The following is an 18,898-nucleotide window of genomic DNA, read 5'->3' on the forward strand; positions in this document are numbered from 1 at the left end:
GTATGCTGACGATACTGAGCTCAGTGGAACTTCAATTCCGCCACTCACAGAACGAGGGGCACCTATGGCTGGCATTGAGGCTAATGCTAGTGAGGTCAGTCCACCTCAGGAAGGAGGTAATACCCAAATTAAGCGCTGTATCTAGTAGAAGAGTAAATAGTGCCTAAGGAAGGGGTTAATGCTACACCAGAACCGGTTAGCACGTACGTAATCTAGGAAAAATAATCCGGAATCATGTCGGAGTCCGAATAACTGTCCTGCTTCGGCCCACTCGTGCGCAGTTCCACCTCTCAGCCTCTAGCCCATGGCTGTTGCAGGCTGTGGCGGTGTCGATATAAGAACCAAAACTACCCGGAGGTGGAATGGAACTAAAGGTCTGCTCACCGATTGCGCAGACGGTGCTCTATTAACCAAACGACCCAGGAGGGTGGATTGGGAACTTCCAGAGGTCCTCCGCTGAGTTGCGCAGGGGGAGAAACTCAAACAGACGCCCCCGGAGGGTGGATGGGAAGTTTCAGTTGTCCTCAACTGGATTTTTGCGCAGTTGGATTTTGCGCAGTTGTAGCACCATTAACCAACCGGCCTCAGAGGGCGGATTGGGATCCTTCCGATGTACCCCACTGGATTTATGCAGTTGGAGCATGATCAACCAAACGGCCCGGAGGGCGGATTGGGGACCCTTCGGATGTACTCCACTGGATTTACGTAGTTGGAGCATTATCAACCAAACGGCCCAGAGGGCGGAATGGGAATCCCTCAGATGTACTCCACTGGATTTGCGCAGTTGGAGCATAATCAACCAAACGGCCTCAGAGGGCGGATTGGGATCCTCCAGATGTACCCCACTGGATCTATGCAGTTGGAGCATTATCAACCAAACGGCCCGGAGGGCGGAATGGGAATCCCTTCAGATGTACTCCACTGGATTTGCGCGGTTGGAGCGTAATCAACCAAACGGCCTCAGAGGGCGGATTGGGATCCTCCAGATGTACCCCACTGGATCTATGCAGTTGGAGCATTCTCAACCAACAGCCCGGAGGGCGGAATGGGAATCCCTCAGATGTACTCCACTGGATTTGCGCAGTTGGAGCAAAATCAACCAAACGGCCTCAGAGGGCGGATTGGGATCCTCCAGATGTGCTCCACTGGATTTATGCAGTTGGATCATTATCAACCAAACGGCCCGGAGGGCGGATTGGGATCCCTCAGATGCACTCCATAGGATTTTGTGTGCTGAGGAAGGCAGGATCTGTATGCGCATAATTTTTTTTTTTTTTTTTTTTTTTTTTTTTTTTTTTTTTTTGGTGAGGACCTAGCCTGATATGGAGAGGAGGTCAGGGAGGGCTGTATACTGCCATATTAAGGCACACTGTGCCTGCAGACAGAAACCTAGAGTAAACAGGGGCCTGAAATGAGTGAGGACGGTCCGGCCTAGAAGGCCGCAAAGCCGGGGACTAAATTATGACGCCGGCCGACCGGACTCACCGCTAGTCAGCACAGAGCGTACCTGGAGCAATGTCCGGAATGCGGTCGCCTGTGTCCACTGACCGCGTAAGCCCATCGGAGGAGTAAATTAGCGTGGCCGGAGGGAAAAGAAAGAAATAACAAGGTGGGCCCGAATAAAGCCGGGGCCTAGATTTTGCGGCGTCCGGCCGAGTATGGGGAACCTTTCTGCCTGCTCTCCTGGGACGGCTTAGCGGGCTCCAGAAAGGAGCCGCCGAGAAGATGCGTCGCTTGGCCGGCCGGGAAGCCACCCGGTCGGTCGGAGAGCAGGGACCGGAATAGGGCGCAGAAGGCGCCTGTTTTAGATCGGGAAGGTGAAAACAAGATGGCGCCGCCGCGGAATGGGATTAACCCTTTCTATCGAGGTGAGCTGGGCGACGGGTGGAGGATTCGTTACCCCCTCCAGAAGGTGGCCATGTGAGGGGGACAGGGAGGGGCAGTAAAACTCACCTGTCTTCATCTGTGGTCTTCACCCTTAATCTTGTACCAGCAGGGCCACCCCACGACCGCTGGCACCAGGCATCAGGGGTCCAGGTAGAGAAGGGCTGGAGAGTAGGTGGCCCTCTTGCTGGCGGGAAGCAGGGGAGCGAGGCTGCCCTGGTCCGCTTTGTCTTCTTGGGGGGAGGCAGGGCGGTGGAGCAGGCAACACCGGCCAGCCTCCCAGGGAGACAGAGACGCATGCGAATCTGTGCCCCATACCTAAAAAAAATAAAATAAAATAAAAACAAATTGTAAAAGAGCCACCCTGCTAAGCAGGGAGGTCTGCCTCCTACGACACTAAGCTAAAAACTGATATGCTCTCTCCAGGCTGGAGGGGGTATAGCCTGCAGGGGAGGAGTTATCACTTTTCAGCCTAGTGTCGCCTCCTAGTGGCAGCAGCAAGCTATACCCACGGTCCTGTGTCCCCCAATGATACCAGCGAGAAACATGATTTTTTAAGTTTTACACAATAAAATGCGGTTATTGTGTAAAACTTAAATAAAAAATAAAAAAGTATACATATTAGGTATTTCCGCATCCGTAACAACCAGCTCTATAAAAATATCACATGACCTAACCCCTCAGGTGAACACCGTAAAAAAATAAAAAAATATATAAACTGTGTAAAAAAAAAAAAGCGATTTTTTTGTCACCTTACATCACAAAAAGTGTAATAGCAAGCGATTAGAAAGTCATATGCACCCTAAAATAGTACCAATCAAACCGTCATCTCATACCGAAAAGAATGAGCCCCTACATAAGACAGTCGCCCCCAAAAAATATAACAAAATATGGCTTTCAGAATATGGAGACACTAAAAAATCATATTTCGTATTGTCGCGTCCGTAACAACCTGCTCTATAAAAATACCACATGATCTAACCTGTCAGATGAACACTGTGAATAAAAAATAAAAACGGTGCCAAAATAGCTATTTTTTGTTACCTTGCCTCACAAAAAGTGTAATATAGAACAACCAAAAGTCATATGTACCCAAATAGTACCAACAAAACTGCCACCTTATCCCGTAGTTTCCAAAATAGGGTCATTTTTGGGGATTTTCTACTCTAGGGGTGCATCAGGGGGTCTTCAAATGTGACATGGCAGCTTAAAATTATCCCAGTGAAATCTGCCTTTTTGACTCAATTTTACCACTGTCATGAGGTACAATATGTGACAACAGAACAATCTCAGAAAGGCTTGGATAAGTAAAAGCGTTTTAAAGTTATTACCAAATAAAGTGGCATGTCAGATTTGTTAAAAATGAGGGTGAAAACTGGCAAGGTCCTTAAGAGGTTAAAGAGGACATGAGAAGCCAATTTACATGGATTCTTCACATCCCCAAATACGCTGAAGCAGAAGCTCAACCACCAAAATTTCATCTGTGTTTTGTCCAAGCAGAGCGATACATGTGCCCCTATTTACTGGTATGTTAGGGGAACATTTAGTGAAATGTACTTAAAGCTGTGACATAATACAGAGGTCCTCATCTTCCAGGAAATTGTCCAGATTTCTATTAAGGCAAGTTAATTAGTAAAGTCAATGAATGGTGATGTGACACATCTACTAATACCACAACGTGCTGGGCTGACCACATCATTATATGATTAATCTCAGCTTTTCTAAAATGACTTCTGTGATCCTTGTGAAATCCAGCTTAGAGCCATTCTCTATAAATATAACACGCACAGGACAACCTACCTTATTAAAATCCTCCGCGGTGGCTCTCATCTCTTTCCAGGTCTTATTAAGCAACTGGATGCAGATACAGAAAAACTCCTCAAATGCCCTCTCGTGGGTGAAGAACATGGGGTGATAATCATTACGACCTTCATTAGCTATGTAATAGAAAAGAGAAGTGGAAGGGCCATGTCTTTCAGATCTGCACATATCAACGAAAATGTTTCGACCCATATCCAGCTGCTAAGCTTGTAAACATTGGGGACAGCAAGCTTATTTACAGAAGATTTTTTCTTTACCGCAGATACACAAGATGACTCCAAATTGTCCATACAACCTTTCATCAAACCTAATAGAAGAACTAGCCTACAGCAACCAACCACAAAATCAGCACATTGCCATTGAGAATTGTGGGATCTCCATTCATTTCCACGGAGGTCATGGAAACAGCTGAACAAGTGGCCGCCACTTCATTCATTCTGCCCTGTTCTGGTGATATGTGCAGGTCACACCTGTACCAACAGTGCGGTGTCCCCCAATAGTAACATAGTAACAGTATATAAGGCCAAAAAGAGACATTTGTCCATCCAGTTCGGCCTGTCATCCTGCAAGTTGATCCAGAGGAAGGCAAAAAAAAACAACAACTGTGAGGTAGAAGCCAATTTTCCCCACTTAAGGGAGTGAAAAAATTCCTTCCCGACTCCAATCAGGCAATCAGAATAACTCCCTGGATCAGCGACCCCTCTCTAGTAGCTATAGCCTGTAATATTATTACGCTCCAGAAATACATCCAGGCCCCTCTTGAATTCCTTTATTGTACTCACCATCACCACCTCCTCAGGCAGAGAGTTCCATAGTCTCACTGCTCTTACCGTAAAGAATCCTCTTCTATGTTTGTGTACAAACCTTCTTTCCTCCAGACGCAGAGGATGTCCCCTCGTCACAGTCACAGTCACAGTCCTGGGGATAAACAGATGATGGGAGAGATCTCTGTACTGACCCCTGATATATTTATACATAGTAATTAGATCTCCCCTCAGTCGTCTTTTTCTAAAGTGAATAACCCTAATTTTGATAATCTTTCAGGGTACTGTAGTTGCCCCATTCCAGTTATTACTTTAGTTGCCCTCCTCTGGACCCTCTCCAGCTCTGCTATGTCTGCCTTGTGTACAGTTCTGGGCTCCTGCGAACAGTACTCCATGTGTGGTCTGACATGATTTGTAAAGTGGTAGGACTATGTTCTCATCACAGGCATCTATGCCCCTTCTGATGAAACCCATTATCTTATTGGCCTTGGCAGCAGCTGCCTGACACTGGTTTTTGCAGCTTAGTTTGCCGTTTATTAAAATTCCTAGGTCCTTCTCCATGTCAGTGTTACCCAGTGTTTTACCATTTAGTATGTACGGGTGACTTGCATTATTTCTTCCCATGTGCATAACCTTACATTTGTCAGTGTTAAACCTCATCTGCCACTTATCTGCCCAAGCCTCCAATCTATCCAGATCCCTCTGTAGCAGTATACTGTCCTCTTCAGTGTCAATTACTTTACACAGTTTAGTGTCATCTGCACAAATTGATATTTTACTGTGCAAGCCTTCTACAAGATCATTAATAAATATATTGAAGAGAATAGGGCCCAATACTGACCCCTGAGGTACCCCACTAGTGACAGTGACCCAATATGAGTGTGTACCGTTAATAACCCCCCTCTGTTTTCTATCATTTAGCCAGTTACTTACCCACATACAGATATTTTCTCCCAGTCCGAGCATTCTCATTTTATATACTAACCTTTTATGTGGTACAATGTCAAATGCTTTGGAGAAGTCCAGATATACGACATCCATTGATTCGCCGCTGTCAAGTCTAGAACTTACCTCCTCATAGAAACTGATTAAATTTGTTTGACATGACCGATCACTCATGAAGCCATGCTGATATTGTTATTTGCTTATTTTCATTGAGATACTCCAAGATAGCATCTCTTAGAAAACCTTCAAACAGTTTACCCACAGTGTTAAACTTACCGACCTATAGTTTCCAGGCTCTGTTTTTGCACCCTTTTTGAATATTGGCACCACATTTGCTATGCACCAATCCTGTGGAACACTCCCTGTCAGTATAGAGTCTGTAAATAGCCGAAATAAGGGTCTGGCTATGACATTACTTAATTCTCTTAGGATACGGGGGTGTATGCCATCTGGTCCTGGTGATTTGTCGCTGCTGTACTTCTTCCTGGGTCTGACAGGGCACTTTTAATGAGGAATTTACTTTTACATTCAGCATTTCATCTGACAGTTTATTTTCCTCAGTGAATACAGTGGAGAAAAAAAAATATTTAATAGCTTTGCTTTCTCCTCGTCGCTCTCTGCAACTCCTCCCTCACTGCTCTGTAGAGGGCCGACACCTTCAGATTTATACTTTTTACCATTTATATAATTGAAGAACATTTTAGGGTTAGTTTTACTCTCTTTGGCAATTAATCTCTCGGTCTCTAGTTTTTCAGTGCTTCCTGGCACCCCTCCTGTTTTAGTGATTTAAATGCTTTCTTTTTGTCATTTATTGCTTTCTTTACAGTTCTATTCAGCCACATTGGTTTCTTCTTCTCCCATAACCCTTTATTCCTATAAGGTATGTACCTCTCACAATTAGATTTTAGGATGCTTTTAAAAATATCCAATTTTGTGGCAGTATTTTTATTTTTGAGGACTTTGTCCCAGTTAGTTACGCTTATGGCCTCTCTTAGTTGGCTAAATTTAGCTTTTTTGAAGTTTGGTAATTTTGTTCCTTCCAATGATATTACTGAGAAAAACAGCAGATCAAATTACTATGTATAAATATATCAGGGGTCAGTACAAAGATCTCTCCCATCATCTATTTATCCCCAGGACTATGACGAGGGGACATCCTCTGTGTCTGGAGGAAAGAAGGTTTGTACACAAACATAGAAGAGGATTCTTTACGGTAAGAGCAGGGAGACTATGGAACTCTCTGCCCGGGGAGGTGGTGATGGTGAGTTCACTAAAAGAGTTGTGCATCGAACATTGACTTGTAGGGTAGTTGCTTTACATCTGGTAGCCTCAAAGGCAGAGCTTGTTAATAGCCTTTCTTCCCAGAGTTCCAGGAGCATGTATGGCCTATAAGTCTACTCACGCCGTTAAGATGCTCTCCATAAGGCGATATAGTATCCCCCGACTATTACAAATTAACATTTTGCAGGATAACAGGCTGAACTGTATGGATATGTCTTTTTTTCAGCCTTACAAACTATGTCACTATAAAGGTTCATATATGGCCACAGTATTTTTGCTTAAAAGGCACACCTATTCCCCTTAAAATAACAATGCAGAAGCACATTTGTTAAGAGCTCTGTGTTGTGCTGTTGCTCTGTTATTTCTACTGGAAACGTCTGAATAAAATGACAGTAGGATGCTACCATTCCCCTTGTCAATAGACTGAATCCCAACACAGTTTGACACTGACAACTCTGAATGGAGAGGTTCAGCGTTTATGGACATGGTAACATCCAGCTGTCAATGTATTCATATATTTCAGGGAGACAGAATTAGAGGAATGGTGCAATGCAGAGGTCCAAGTAAAGAAGCCCCTGAATTGTTATTTTATGGGGAAGTTTTTATTTAGAAAAAACGGACAAGTCAGGACAGCCAGGAAATTAAAGCGGAGAACTGAAAAAAGGCCAGTTGAGATGGAGATTTTTTTACCCCACTGAATCTAAAGGTTTGATATATACCATAGCCAATGACAGCCCGAGTCACACAGGCACTTACGCAGTTCTCCAACCTGCAGAATTTCACATAACATTTTGGTCAGTTCTATGGCGCTGCGCCCAAATGGACATTCATGCTTGTCTTCTCTACTGCTGTTCTCCAGGACAATCTGCAGAGCACAGAAGTTCAATGAGACACAGAAAAGACTGGCTCCATGGAAAAAATAGAGCGAAATAGGAACAAATTCTGAAATATATTAAACCCTGACAAAGGTGTGACTGCAGGGAAGCCCAACCCAAATGTCACACTCCCAGAGACCAAGGGAACTGAGAACAGGCAGCTGTTTGAGAGGATCCTCAGAATGTAGAGCTGCAGGTCACAGTCATTTTTTTTTCCCCGTCAGTTACACAGGGGAAAAAAATAAAATCCTTTCTTGATCCCTTAACCCAGCAGTGCAGCCATTTTATTTACTTCTGGTGACCACAATTTAACAGTGTGAGGGTTCTGTCTCCAATATCTCATCTCCCCGGAGTTCAGTAATTAGGACTCATGGGGCAGTAGGATGTTGAGAGTAAAATTGAAATCACAATTACTTTTTCAAGGTTTAAGGGGAGTTAAAGGGGTTCTCCAAATTTTTCATAGTGAAGGCGTATCCTCAGGATAAGTCATCAATACAAGACTGGCAGGGATGTAATACCTGGTGCCCCCCACCCATCAAATGTTTAAGGAACCTGCAACGCTCACTGGAGCTCTGTTGAGTGCCGCAGCTTACCAAGCACTGTAATCAACAAGGAGGCGGTGCTCCTTAGAGGGGGACATCGAGTCTGAAGCTGTAATGTCTAATGTAAGGCTGGCTCACATTCATCATTTGTTTTCTGCCTGTGCCCGACACAGTCCATGCCACTTCTGTGCACTGGTCCGGCATGTGTAGGGAGATATCTAACGTTAAACCTGATGCAATGGATACCAGGGCGGTTCCTATCAGTTCTGGTATTAGTTTCACTGTGGCATTTCTGTCACAGAGGGAAACTACAATGGATGGCCAGATATATGGGAGCGTGCCTAAGGGGCTTATTGTGGCCAACCCTTCTAAAGGGGACATGTTGATTTTAGTAAATAACCATGTGCCATTCCTCTAATATTCCTACCAGGAGTTTATGAGTGAATTGCCATCTCGGTGTTACCACTTGCATAATCTGACACTGACAGCAGCGACTGTCATTTCTAGCAGGAAAAGTAGAGGAATGGCACAACATAAAAACCTAACAAAAGACGATCTAGAATTGTTATTACATGGGGAATACAAGTAGTTCCTAAAACAGACCTGTCAGGAGAGGTGACAAGTGCTCTTTAACTAGGCAGTTACGTCAAATAGTATATATATACACATATACAGTTATTAAGAAGACTTTGTTATACAGGAGGAACACAATTTCATTTTGCAACTTAGGCTAGAAAATGATATGACTTATTCAAGAAATGGAGCCCAATTTAAAACGTAATTTTTAATACGACACTCTCTTTGTTACAAATGAATACAATCTGCCTGGTTTCCTAATATACCAAAATGTACAACAGTGTAGGATAGCTAGTTGTATGATATGGTGGACAGTAACACTGGCCGATTGTCGGCCGGGTCATCGCTAACAAGCGTTCGTAGGAGCGCTCGCTAGCGATGATCTGCCTGTGTAACACTGTTGCAAACGTTTACTTTATCGGGAAATCAAATTCTTTCAGCTTGCTTGAAAATCATTGTTTGCCGGCGGCAGATTGTGGTGTCCAATTACGATCTGTCGGCGGCAAACAATGATTCAGTCTAGGGACAGGCAATGTAATTAGCAGTCGCTCCTGCCCATACTGTGGAGGAGAGCGCTGCATGTAAATGCAATGGTCTCCTCCGCTGAGAAGCAGGCGATTTTCTGGAAGGTACTCTTCCTTCCCGACAATCACCTGGCTGATCTGCTAGTGTGATACTAGCCCTTTTTCATACAAATCCACCACACTGCCATACCCTTACTTTCAACTGCAATAAATATAGTATTATATAGAGTATTGATATATATAGTGGGAGCAATAGTCACCAAATGAGGGGCTTACCCTAACGTAGGTGTCCTGATGAAACTTTGCCAGATACAGCATGTTGTCCAGGGCCAGCATGCCAGGGGGCGTCTGAATGAAATCCATCGCTGGGTTGACATGATTCTGAAATGACAGTATATGAATAGCAGCTGTTCTTTCAATCCATAAAGGTGAATTTCGGGCTTCCACTGAATCTGCCATGTTTATCTCAACTCAGCCTTATTAAATCGGACTTTGCCATTTCACTCTTACGAGCAAAACTAAATTATACTTTCAAATCATCTGACAGTATGAAGCCTGCAACTTTAATGAGGCCGTGTTGTCTGGATTATCCTGGCTGAAGAAAGGGCACAGAATACAGCATGGTTTAACCCTTTAGTGACTGTCAACACGCCTTTTTATGGCAGTCGCTGAAACCTGATAATACACCTTGGATGTGGAGAGAAGAGAAAGAGATAGTGACATTGATATGTGCTAGTAATCAGCCAAGAGAATGGAGAGATCCAGTTTGTTTTATTGTCTATAGCGTCTACAGGACATTTCTGCCATAAGGGACCATAGAAACAGTCTAAGAATTATGGCAGCAACTTGACATTTCTATTGCTGGAAAAACAGGAAGTTGCAGGATATAATATATTCCATCACTAATATATATATATCCATGATAACAAGTAAAAAAAAACTAAGCCAACATACCACTTTCTACTGATTTCCATATCCATTACATCCCACAAAGCCACATAGTAATGGTTAACATCACAATCCCCTCTCTTAGATCATACGGTAACACTTCCAAGGCCTTTAGAATATGGCAGGGATACAGACTGCCAGGAGTACTCACAGTGAAGCCCAGCATCTTGTAGTCCTTGCTGTACATAGCCTTTCTTTTTTCAGTGCCGCTGCCAGACACACCACTCCCATCAGACTCTGCATCAAAGGCAATTCTTCTCAGCTCAAATATGATGTCTCTCTGCGCCTAATGAAACACATAAGAAATAAATGGGTAAAGTATAAACCATTATTGTAGGAATATGCATTTACAAAACAACATCTGTTCACCATTAGGGTCCATTCACATGTCCGTATGAATGGTCCAGATCCATTCAGCGATTATGCAGAACGGGTGCGGACCCATTCGTTTTCAATGGGGCCGGAAAAGATGTGGACTGCACACAGTGTGCTGTCCGCATCTGCATTTCCGGTCCGCGGCTCCGTTAAAAAAAAAATAGAGCATGTCATATTCTTGTCCGCAGCTAGGGACAAGAATTGGAATCCTCTATATAGTGTCGACAATGTGCGGTGTCAGTGTTTTGCAGTCCGCAATTTGCAGACTGCAAAACACTACGGACGTCTGAATGGACTCTTACTTGTGTATGCCAGAACTGATAAACCTTAAAATAATCAATGCCCTATGGGAGGCAATAAGTTCTCTAGTTTGAAAATTGTGTAAAGCCCCATGCACATGACCGTATACAGATGCGCAGAACATTGATACCTGCTGTGGATGTTCTGCAATTTCCTGTCCAGCCCTATGTTAAAAAAAGCCTATTCTTGTTCACAAAACGCCCCATTGAAATGAATGGGTCTACATCCAATACACAAAAAATGCGGACCTAAAACACAGTCGTGTGTCTGGGGCCTAAATATGATAAAAAACTAACTAGCGCCAACGTCTTATTATCTCTAAATTTAGAACATTTCCACTATATACATATAACCGTTATTAGACACGTGCTAATAGTAACAAAAATTTAAATTGTGAAATCCTGGAACAATCCTAAAATTGCTTCACAGCTTCAAGTCTACATAAACTTCCTTTATTTTATAAAAGGTGGCACCCATGGGTAGAGTTATCTTGCGATTCTTACTTCTCTTTACTACTTTGGACTGTACTTCATATAATTGAATCAGTATTGAGATTATTTAGAGCATAATGTTCGGGACACCGGCGTCACCACAGGTTTACTGGTCGTTTTCCTTTAGTTCTGTATTGCCGAAGAAACATTATCCTGCTTTATAGTATTCTTGACTAGAAAATCTATGTTCAAAGAGTTTAAAGGAAATTTACGTGGCTGTAATTATGGCTTATGAATTCAGAATTTCAGGGCTATTCTTTCCTCTTATTTATTTTATCCATCCGTCTGACCCACATGATGACTTCATTATACATAGAGCAGGCGGTCACACCCAGACAGCCATGCTCACTAACAATAAAGGTGTATTCACATGTGCCGACTGAGCAGGCAATTATAGGGAACAGACCGTTCCTTTCTGATAACTGTCTGCTCGTCAGTGGAGGCGGTCACCCCCACACAATGAGGACGAGCGGTGGCCTGTGGTCCCCTCGTCTGAATAGAGCTGTGGTCACACATGGGCGCTGCTGCTCCATTCAGCTCTATGTGGCGGCCAGAGATAGCCAAGCGCTTGTACTGCCACCTCCGGCAGTCCCACAAATCTCTCCTAGTTAGTTCAAAGTGACAAGATAGTTTTGCTTGTTCAATAATAAATCCGTTTTTTAACTGGCAGGGAAGACGTGGACGTAATTTGCATCACCTGGTCATTGGGGTCCATTTTAGTCATTATCCGTTCTTCCAGGAGGTTAAAGGTTAGCACCTGCAGCACGTACAGCTGATGCTCCATCTCTGTCTTAATCGGTCGATTTCCTCGGATAATATGCTAAAAGATCAAACAAAAAACACTACACATTAGAGAAGCAATGGCTGAGACTATAATGGCAAACTGAGGAATAGCAGTATTATAGCCGAGAGGTAAAGATGTCGAGGTGTCACACAAAACCCGGCGTCAGTATGTGACAAAAGTAGAACCACAAGACTCAACTGTAAAGCAAACCTGGTCACCATGAAAATGCAGTGCGGTCTGCTATATTGTTTTATGGGAAATGTTCAGTATAACTTTAAAGTAAAGAGAAGTGGCGCACTGGATTGGTGCTAACAGCTGGAGAGGTGCTCTCAGTAAAAAGGAATCACCCTTCCTTTGGTACAATGTAAAAAATGTTAAAAAGATACTGGGCACTCTCTTAATATAGGAACCTCATGGTCCCTTTGAGGAAAATATTAGATATCTTAGCGCAATATTCTAGTGTCCCTTGGTTGATAATTGGGGATTTCAATAATGTCCCGGATGAGCGAATGGACAGATGCAGAGTGCATGATGTTGGTAGGTGTCAAAGAGTGTCTCTGAATAATATAATGACAGAGGTGGGACTGTTGGACATCTGGAGGATACAACACCCAGGGTCTCGCAGTTATTCTTGTAATTCCTCCACTTTTGCATCATTATCGAGAATAGACTTAGCCTTGATTAATGCAGCTGCGTTTCCTCTGGTTCACTCCACAGAGTATCAGATCTCTCTCAGACCACTCTCCTCTTAAAATAGAGTTAGCTTTAGTAAGGGACGCTAGAATGGGATCCAGATTGTGGAAATGTAATGCCTTTTGGTTGCAGACGCTGGGAGAGTTGGATGATGTGAAAGGGGCATTGAGGGAGTATTTTTCTTTCAACACGGGTACGGCCCCTTTGCACGTAGTTTGGGATGCCATGAAGGGGTTTCTGCGAGGGGTACTAATTCAACAGATTAACAGGCATAAATCTCGCTCCAGGGAGACTGATGTTCGTATGCATGCAGCTGTCAAGGATGCGGAAGTGGCATATGTATTAGATCCGTCAGAGGTAACGAGCCGGAATTTAAAGCTAGTACAGGAGGACCTGAGATGTCATTTGCTTCAGGTGGCAGATAGGAAGAGACAGTTCTACAAACAGCAGTTTTTTGCAGAAGGGGAAAGTGTAGGGCATCTACTCTCGATTATGTCAAAAAATCAACAGGGTTCGACGTGTATAACAGAATTAGTTAATGTGCAGGGTCAGAGTAAGCGGACTACTGGGGAAATTCTAAAGGTTATGGAGGACTTCTACTCCGAGCTTTACACATCCAAGACTAGATGTGTGGAGTCGGAGATGATGGATTTCCTGCATGACATTGACCTCCCTAAGTTGTCGTCTGAGAATAGTTTAATGCTAGATGCTCCTATTAGTTTGGAGGAACTAGATGTAGCACTAGGTTCCATGGCAAATGACAAGGCTCCGGGCTCAGATGGGCTCCCTGCGGAGATTTACAAGAAATTTAGGGATGTTTTACTTCCGGAGTTATTAAAGGTTCTCCAGCAGGCCTTAGAAGCGGGTACTCTTCCAGACACAATGCAAGATGCTCTTATAGTGGTACTGCCTAAACCAGGAAAGGACCCCAAGTTCCCTGACTCTTATAGGCCCATCTCACTGCTAGCGGCGGACGTTAAAATACTGGCCAAAGTTTTAGCGATGAGATTATCAAAGGTAATACTGACAATAGTGCACCCTGATCAGACTGGCTTCATGCCCCAAAAATCCACTTCTATTAACATAAGAAGAGTCTTTGCTATTATACAGTGTACGGCTGATAATGAGGGCGACAGGGCGATTTTATCACTAGACGCGGCCAAGGCGTTTGATAGTATAGAATGGGGATATCTATGGTGTACGCTGCGGACGATGGGTTTTGGGGAATGCTTTATTAAGTGGGCACAAACGCTATACTCGGCACCAAGGGCGCGTATTAGAGTAAAAGGAGAATTGTCATCAAGCTTCAAGCTGTTTAGGGGGACACGGCAGGGATGTCCACTGTCTCCTTTGTTGTTCGCGCTTGCAATTGAGCCCCTTGCGGCTGCGATCAGGTGCTCACAAGCGATAGTGGGATTTAAATATGGTCCTGTGCACAATAAGGTGGCCATGTACGCTGATGACACCTTGTTGTTTCTGGGAGACACGTCGACATCCCTGGCCGAGACTATGACGCTGCTTGGTCGCTTTGGAGGGTTATCAGGCCTGACTATAAATTGGCACAAATCGGCTCTTATGTTCTTAGACGGACAGGCATCCTCGACAATAGCTACGTTAAACAATATCCCCTGTGTTAAAACTATTAAATACTTAGGGATTAACATATCACCCAAACTGACGGACTTTGTGGAGCTAAATCTGTCCCCAATGCTAACAAAGTTTAGGATTCGCTCCAAGGCTTGGTGCAAACTGTTTTTATCAGTGATAGGTAGGGTTAATCTGATCAAGATGGTTATGATGCCCCAATTGTTGTATATACTACACAATGCCCCAACATGGATACCACTTGATCGATTTCGGAAAATCAATTCTATATTTAGGGACCTGATATGGAAAAAAGGCCAATCTAGAATTAAATTGGAGACCTTGCAGTATTCGAAAGAGGCAGGGGGTCTGGCGGTGCCTAATCCATGGTTATACTACTTGGCGGCACAAAGTCAGCACTTTAGGGGATGGATGAATAGTGACACAACGGACATGACAGGGCAAATATTGAAGCATGCATTGGGGGGTAAGGAGCTATTGTGGATATTGGAAGGGGCAGGAATTTCCTTTGTAGATACCCGGTCGCATTTGGTGAATTTGATGAGGAAGGTTTGGGAAAAGGTTAAACAGTTGAGGGGTGCAGTTGGTACTACAGTACTTACACCTTTATGGAATAATCGCAATGTACCTGAATTCTTGCATCTCAGAGGATTTACCAAACATTGGCGGGATAGGGGTGTGACCAAATTTGGGGATATAATGGAGAAGGAGGGATTAAAAACGTTTGATAAATTACAGGAGGAGTACGGTATACCCAAGCATTGCTTTTACCAGTTTTTACAGATAAGGCACGCATTTACTGAAACGTGTAGGAACGACAATACCATGATACATAAAGACGCAGCTTTAGGTTTAATAGTGGAGAAAGGGGATAAAAAAGGGATTATTTCATTGATATACCAAATGTTACTGAATAAATATCTGGAAGCGTTTCCTCTTTCTAGAATGAAGGGGTGGGAAAAAGATATAGGGGAGATATCTCAGGAGCAGTGGGAGGATATATTAGAAGCCATACCAACAATATCTTTAAGTGAAGGTGGGAAGTTGTCTCAACTTTTCATTATTCACAGAGTCTATAAAGCACCAGTCTTTTTACACCGCATTGGCATCAGAGCAGATGCAAAGTGTCCAAGATGTCAGGCAGAATCGGCGGATCTACTGCATATGCTGTGGCAATGTTCACAACTAGATGGCTTCTGGTCAGATGTGTTGGCAATGATTCAGGATATCTTCTCACTGCGGATACCTAGGGAACCAAAAGTGTGTGTCTTGGGATATGTGGCAGATATTGGGGAAGAGGGGACTGACAGAATTGTAGCGAGTAGACTATTGTATGTGGCAAGAAAGTTGATTGCCCTACACTGGATTCAATCAAGCCCTCCAGTTATTGAGGAATTTAGAAGGAAAGTAAACACGATGCTAGCATATGAGAAAATGGTGTTTAAGAAGAGAGGATGTCCGCAAAAATTTGAGAAATTGTGGGGGCGTTGGAGGTATAGAGCTGATTAAAAGGTGAGGTCCATTGAGTGCTGAAGTGGGAGTTGGGAGGGGTGGGGGGGGGGTGGGAAGGGTATGTTGCGGTTACACTGTCATTATATGGCTGCTTGCTGTCTCATAATCATCAGTGGTGTTAATTTATATGTCACATTGTGGGACTTGATATGCGTATATTTGTAACAATGCCGCATTGTTGTATTTTCGTACAATAAAAATGATCTGATTTAAAAAAATATAGGAACCTCATAGTTTATTAATATTACCACACATAAACAATTAATACATTACTACTTAAAACGATAAAACATGCAATATAGATAATAAAAGATTCCTCAAATATTTGGTACCAAAGAAATCTCCACAGGACGAAATGGCAATACAGCTAATGTTGCAGTGATCTGTTGATGCGGCGTCCCGCTATTACTCACTGTTTCGCTGTAAACTTGTGCTCCGCCGCTATGTCCGTACTGTAGACTCGGGGATGTCTTGTGATAGTCGCAATCCCTTAACGGTCTTCCCGGCGCCGCTCCGTAGGTCTAAGAGCCGGCACTTGGGTGAATTTACAGCCTCCTTGTACCGCGCTGGGCTTGCTGTGTAGGTGAGCGTGATATGCTCTTACAGCCAGTCATCAGAAGATGCGCGTCGGATCTGCCGTTTTGAGACAGGAGTGATTTCGATGCAGGCGGTGTATTAGCACAAAGAGTCCAAATCCATCAAGGGGTCCTAGCACCTAACGCGTTTCGGGGTCTATTGTTACCCCTTCCTCAGTGGTAATGCTACCCCCTTCTGACTTTCCTTATATAGTCTTTGGTAATTGGATAATCCTACCAATCCTTACCAAAGACTATATAAGGAAAGTCAGAAGGGGGTAGCATTACCACTGAGGAAGGGGTAACAATAGACCCCGAAACGCGTTTGGTGCTAGGACCCCCTGATGGACTTGGACTCTTTGTGCTAATATACCGCCTGTATCGAAATCACTCCTGTCTTAAACGGCAGATCCGACGCGCACCTTCTGAGGACTGTCTGTAAGAGCTTATCACGCTCACCTACACAGCAAGCCCAGCGCGGCACAAGGAGTCTGTAAATTCACCCAAGTGTCGGCTCTTACACCTACGGAGCGGCGCCGGGAAGACAGTTAAGGGATCGTGACCATTACAAGACATCCCTGAGTCTACAGTACTGACATAGCGGCAGAGCACAAGTTTACAGCGAAACAGTGAGTAATAGCGGGGCGCCGCATCAACAGATCACTGCAACATTAGCTGTATTGCCATTTCGTCCTGTGGAGATTTTTCTTCAACACTCCCAAAAATGATTTCTTCTATATCCAAATCAAAGTTGGATGGACAGTACATTTTAAGTCTTGTTTCACCCCTCAAATACCCAGAGGATACTCCATATTGTATTAATTTGATGTTTGATTGGTACCAAATATTTGAGGAATCTTTTATTATCTATATTGCATGTTTTATCGTTTTAAGTAGTAATGTATGAATTGTTTATGTGTGGTAATATTAATAAACTATGAGGTTCCTATATTAAGAGAGTGCCCAGTATCTTTTTAACATAACTTAGAATTTATCCTTTGAAATCCCTGCTCTTCTACGTTTAGGAGTCCAGTGGGCGGTCCCATTAGTAACGGACAGCTATATCTGCATGCGCAGCCGCCCTCCATGCATTTCAATGGGGCCGCCGAAAATAGCCGAGCCCTGGCATGGCCATTTCCGTCTGGCCCATAAAAATGAATGGGAGCAGGGGCCGCGCGTGCGCTCCCATTCACTTGTATGGGAGCAGCGCTTTGTGGTGGACGGACCCCGGGACACGCACCTATCAGACAATTGTATGTGATGGGAATACCCCTTTAATGACCTATCCTGAGCATAGGTCATCAATACCTCCAGGCTGAAAATCCCCTTTAAATGAATAAATTACCCTGAAACTTAAACATAAAATCGTATATCAATCTGCTCAGCTCCTTCTGCTCTATAATGCGCAGATAGGACTGAATCTTCAGACGACAAGTTCCCTTTAAAAGGGAATGAAAACGTGAAACCATAAGAAAAAAAATAATTCCAATAATAATCTGTGGCAGACACCTGTGCTGGAGACGGCTGAATATTACACTGATGTTCAGAGCTGCCATCGAGAACAATCCTTCATCCACCTCAGCACTTGTAAGCACCACAGTAAATCCAGATGGTGAATAATTGCTGTTGGCCTGTGTTAAGCATTTGCTGACGGCAGTAACCGGCATCAATTATTCAGAGTGTTCATTCCGATAGCTGCACTCAATGTGGTTTAGTAGCAGGATAGGAACATTTATGGCCAGCGCGAGATCGCATGCACCATAGAGGGGGGGCAATGTATCTACTACGGGCCTGAAAGGGAGTCCGTCACCTACAGAACATGTTTCAAACTGATAATATAGCTCTGTGGTATACATAACACATGATGGTACTATGGTTTCATTTTTGAGACACTCCAGATTCTCTTTAAGAGGGTACCCATATATGGTTGGCCTCATGCCAGGTCCCCCTTGAATGATGAGACCCTAAGGAAGGCTGTGCCTCAACACAGCCACTAGCAAACAAGATGGAAAGAAACAACTAGTGGGTCAAGCTGCCTTAATTGGATGTGAAATAAGAACAGGTCATGAAATAGGAGTGGACATGCAGCAAACCAGCACAGATGGCGGGAGCGTCGGGATGTAGATTTTTGTTATGGGGTCCCCTCTAGGCTATGTATATTCTCGGTCGGGATTCATCCTGTTCCCCATCACTTACATTGAGGATGATGGATCGGAGGTGCTTCTGTACAAAGATGTTTGCCATTTCCTATACAAATGAAGACAAGATAACCATTATCTGCAAGTCGCACTTGTCAGGACAACAAAAGAAGGGAAAGTGTCATGTGGAAGAGATAAAAGCTTGGAGTAACTGAGGGGCATCACTAACAGCAAAGGTAGAAAAAGGAGCCATGGGTGAGGAACA

The 18,898-nt window shown here is 43.8% G+C and overlaps 1 protein-coding gene across 2 annotated transcripts in view; it reads right to left on the reverse strand.

The window, feature by feature from the left end:
• The window catches only part of ELMO2 (engulfment and cell motility 2), a 65,190-nt gene that overhangs the window by 12,943 nt on the left and 33,349 nt on the right, over positions 1–18,898 (reverse strand). For both annotated transcript variants that reach the window (XM_044297538.1, XM_044297537.1), the window contains 6 exons: positions 18,692–18,742; positions 12,024–12,146; positions 10,312–10,446; positions 9,489–9,593; positions 7,452–7,560; positions 3,685–3,821 (listed from right to left, as the gene is read on the reverse strand). In XM_044297538.1, coding sequence (XP_044153473.1) covers positions 3,685–3,821; positions 7,452–7,560; positions 9,489–9,593; positions 10,312–10,446; positions 12,024–12,146; positions 18,692–18,742 — 660 coding nt within the window. The remainder of the gene's footprint in view (positions 1–3,684; positions 3,822–7,451; positions 7,561–9,488; positions 9,594–10,311; positions 10,447–12,023; positions 12,147–18,691; positions 18,743–18,898) is intronic.

This window comes from Bufo gargarizans, chromosome 6 (genome assembly GCF_014858855.1).
Source record: "Bufo gargarizans isolate SCDJY-AF-19 chromosome 6, ASM1485885v1, whole genome shotgun sequence".
Taxonomy (NCBI): Eukaryota; Metazoa; Chordata; class Amphibia; order Anura; family Bufonidae; genus Bufo; species Bufo gargarizans.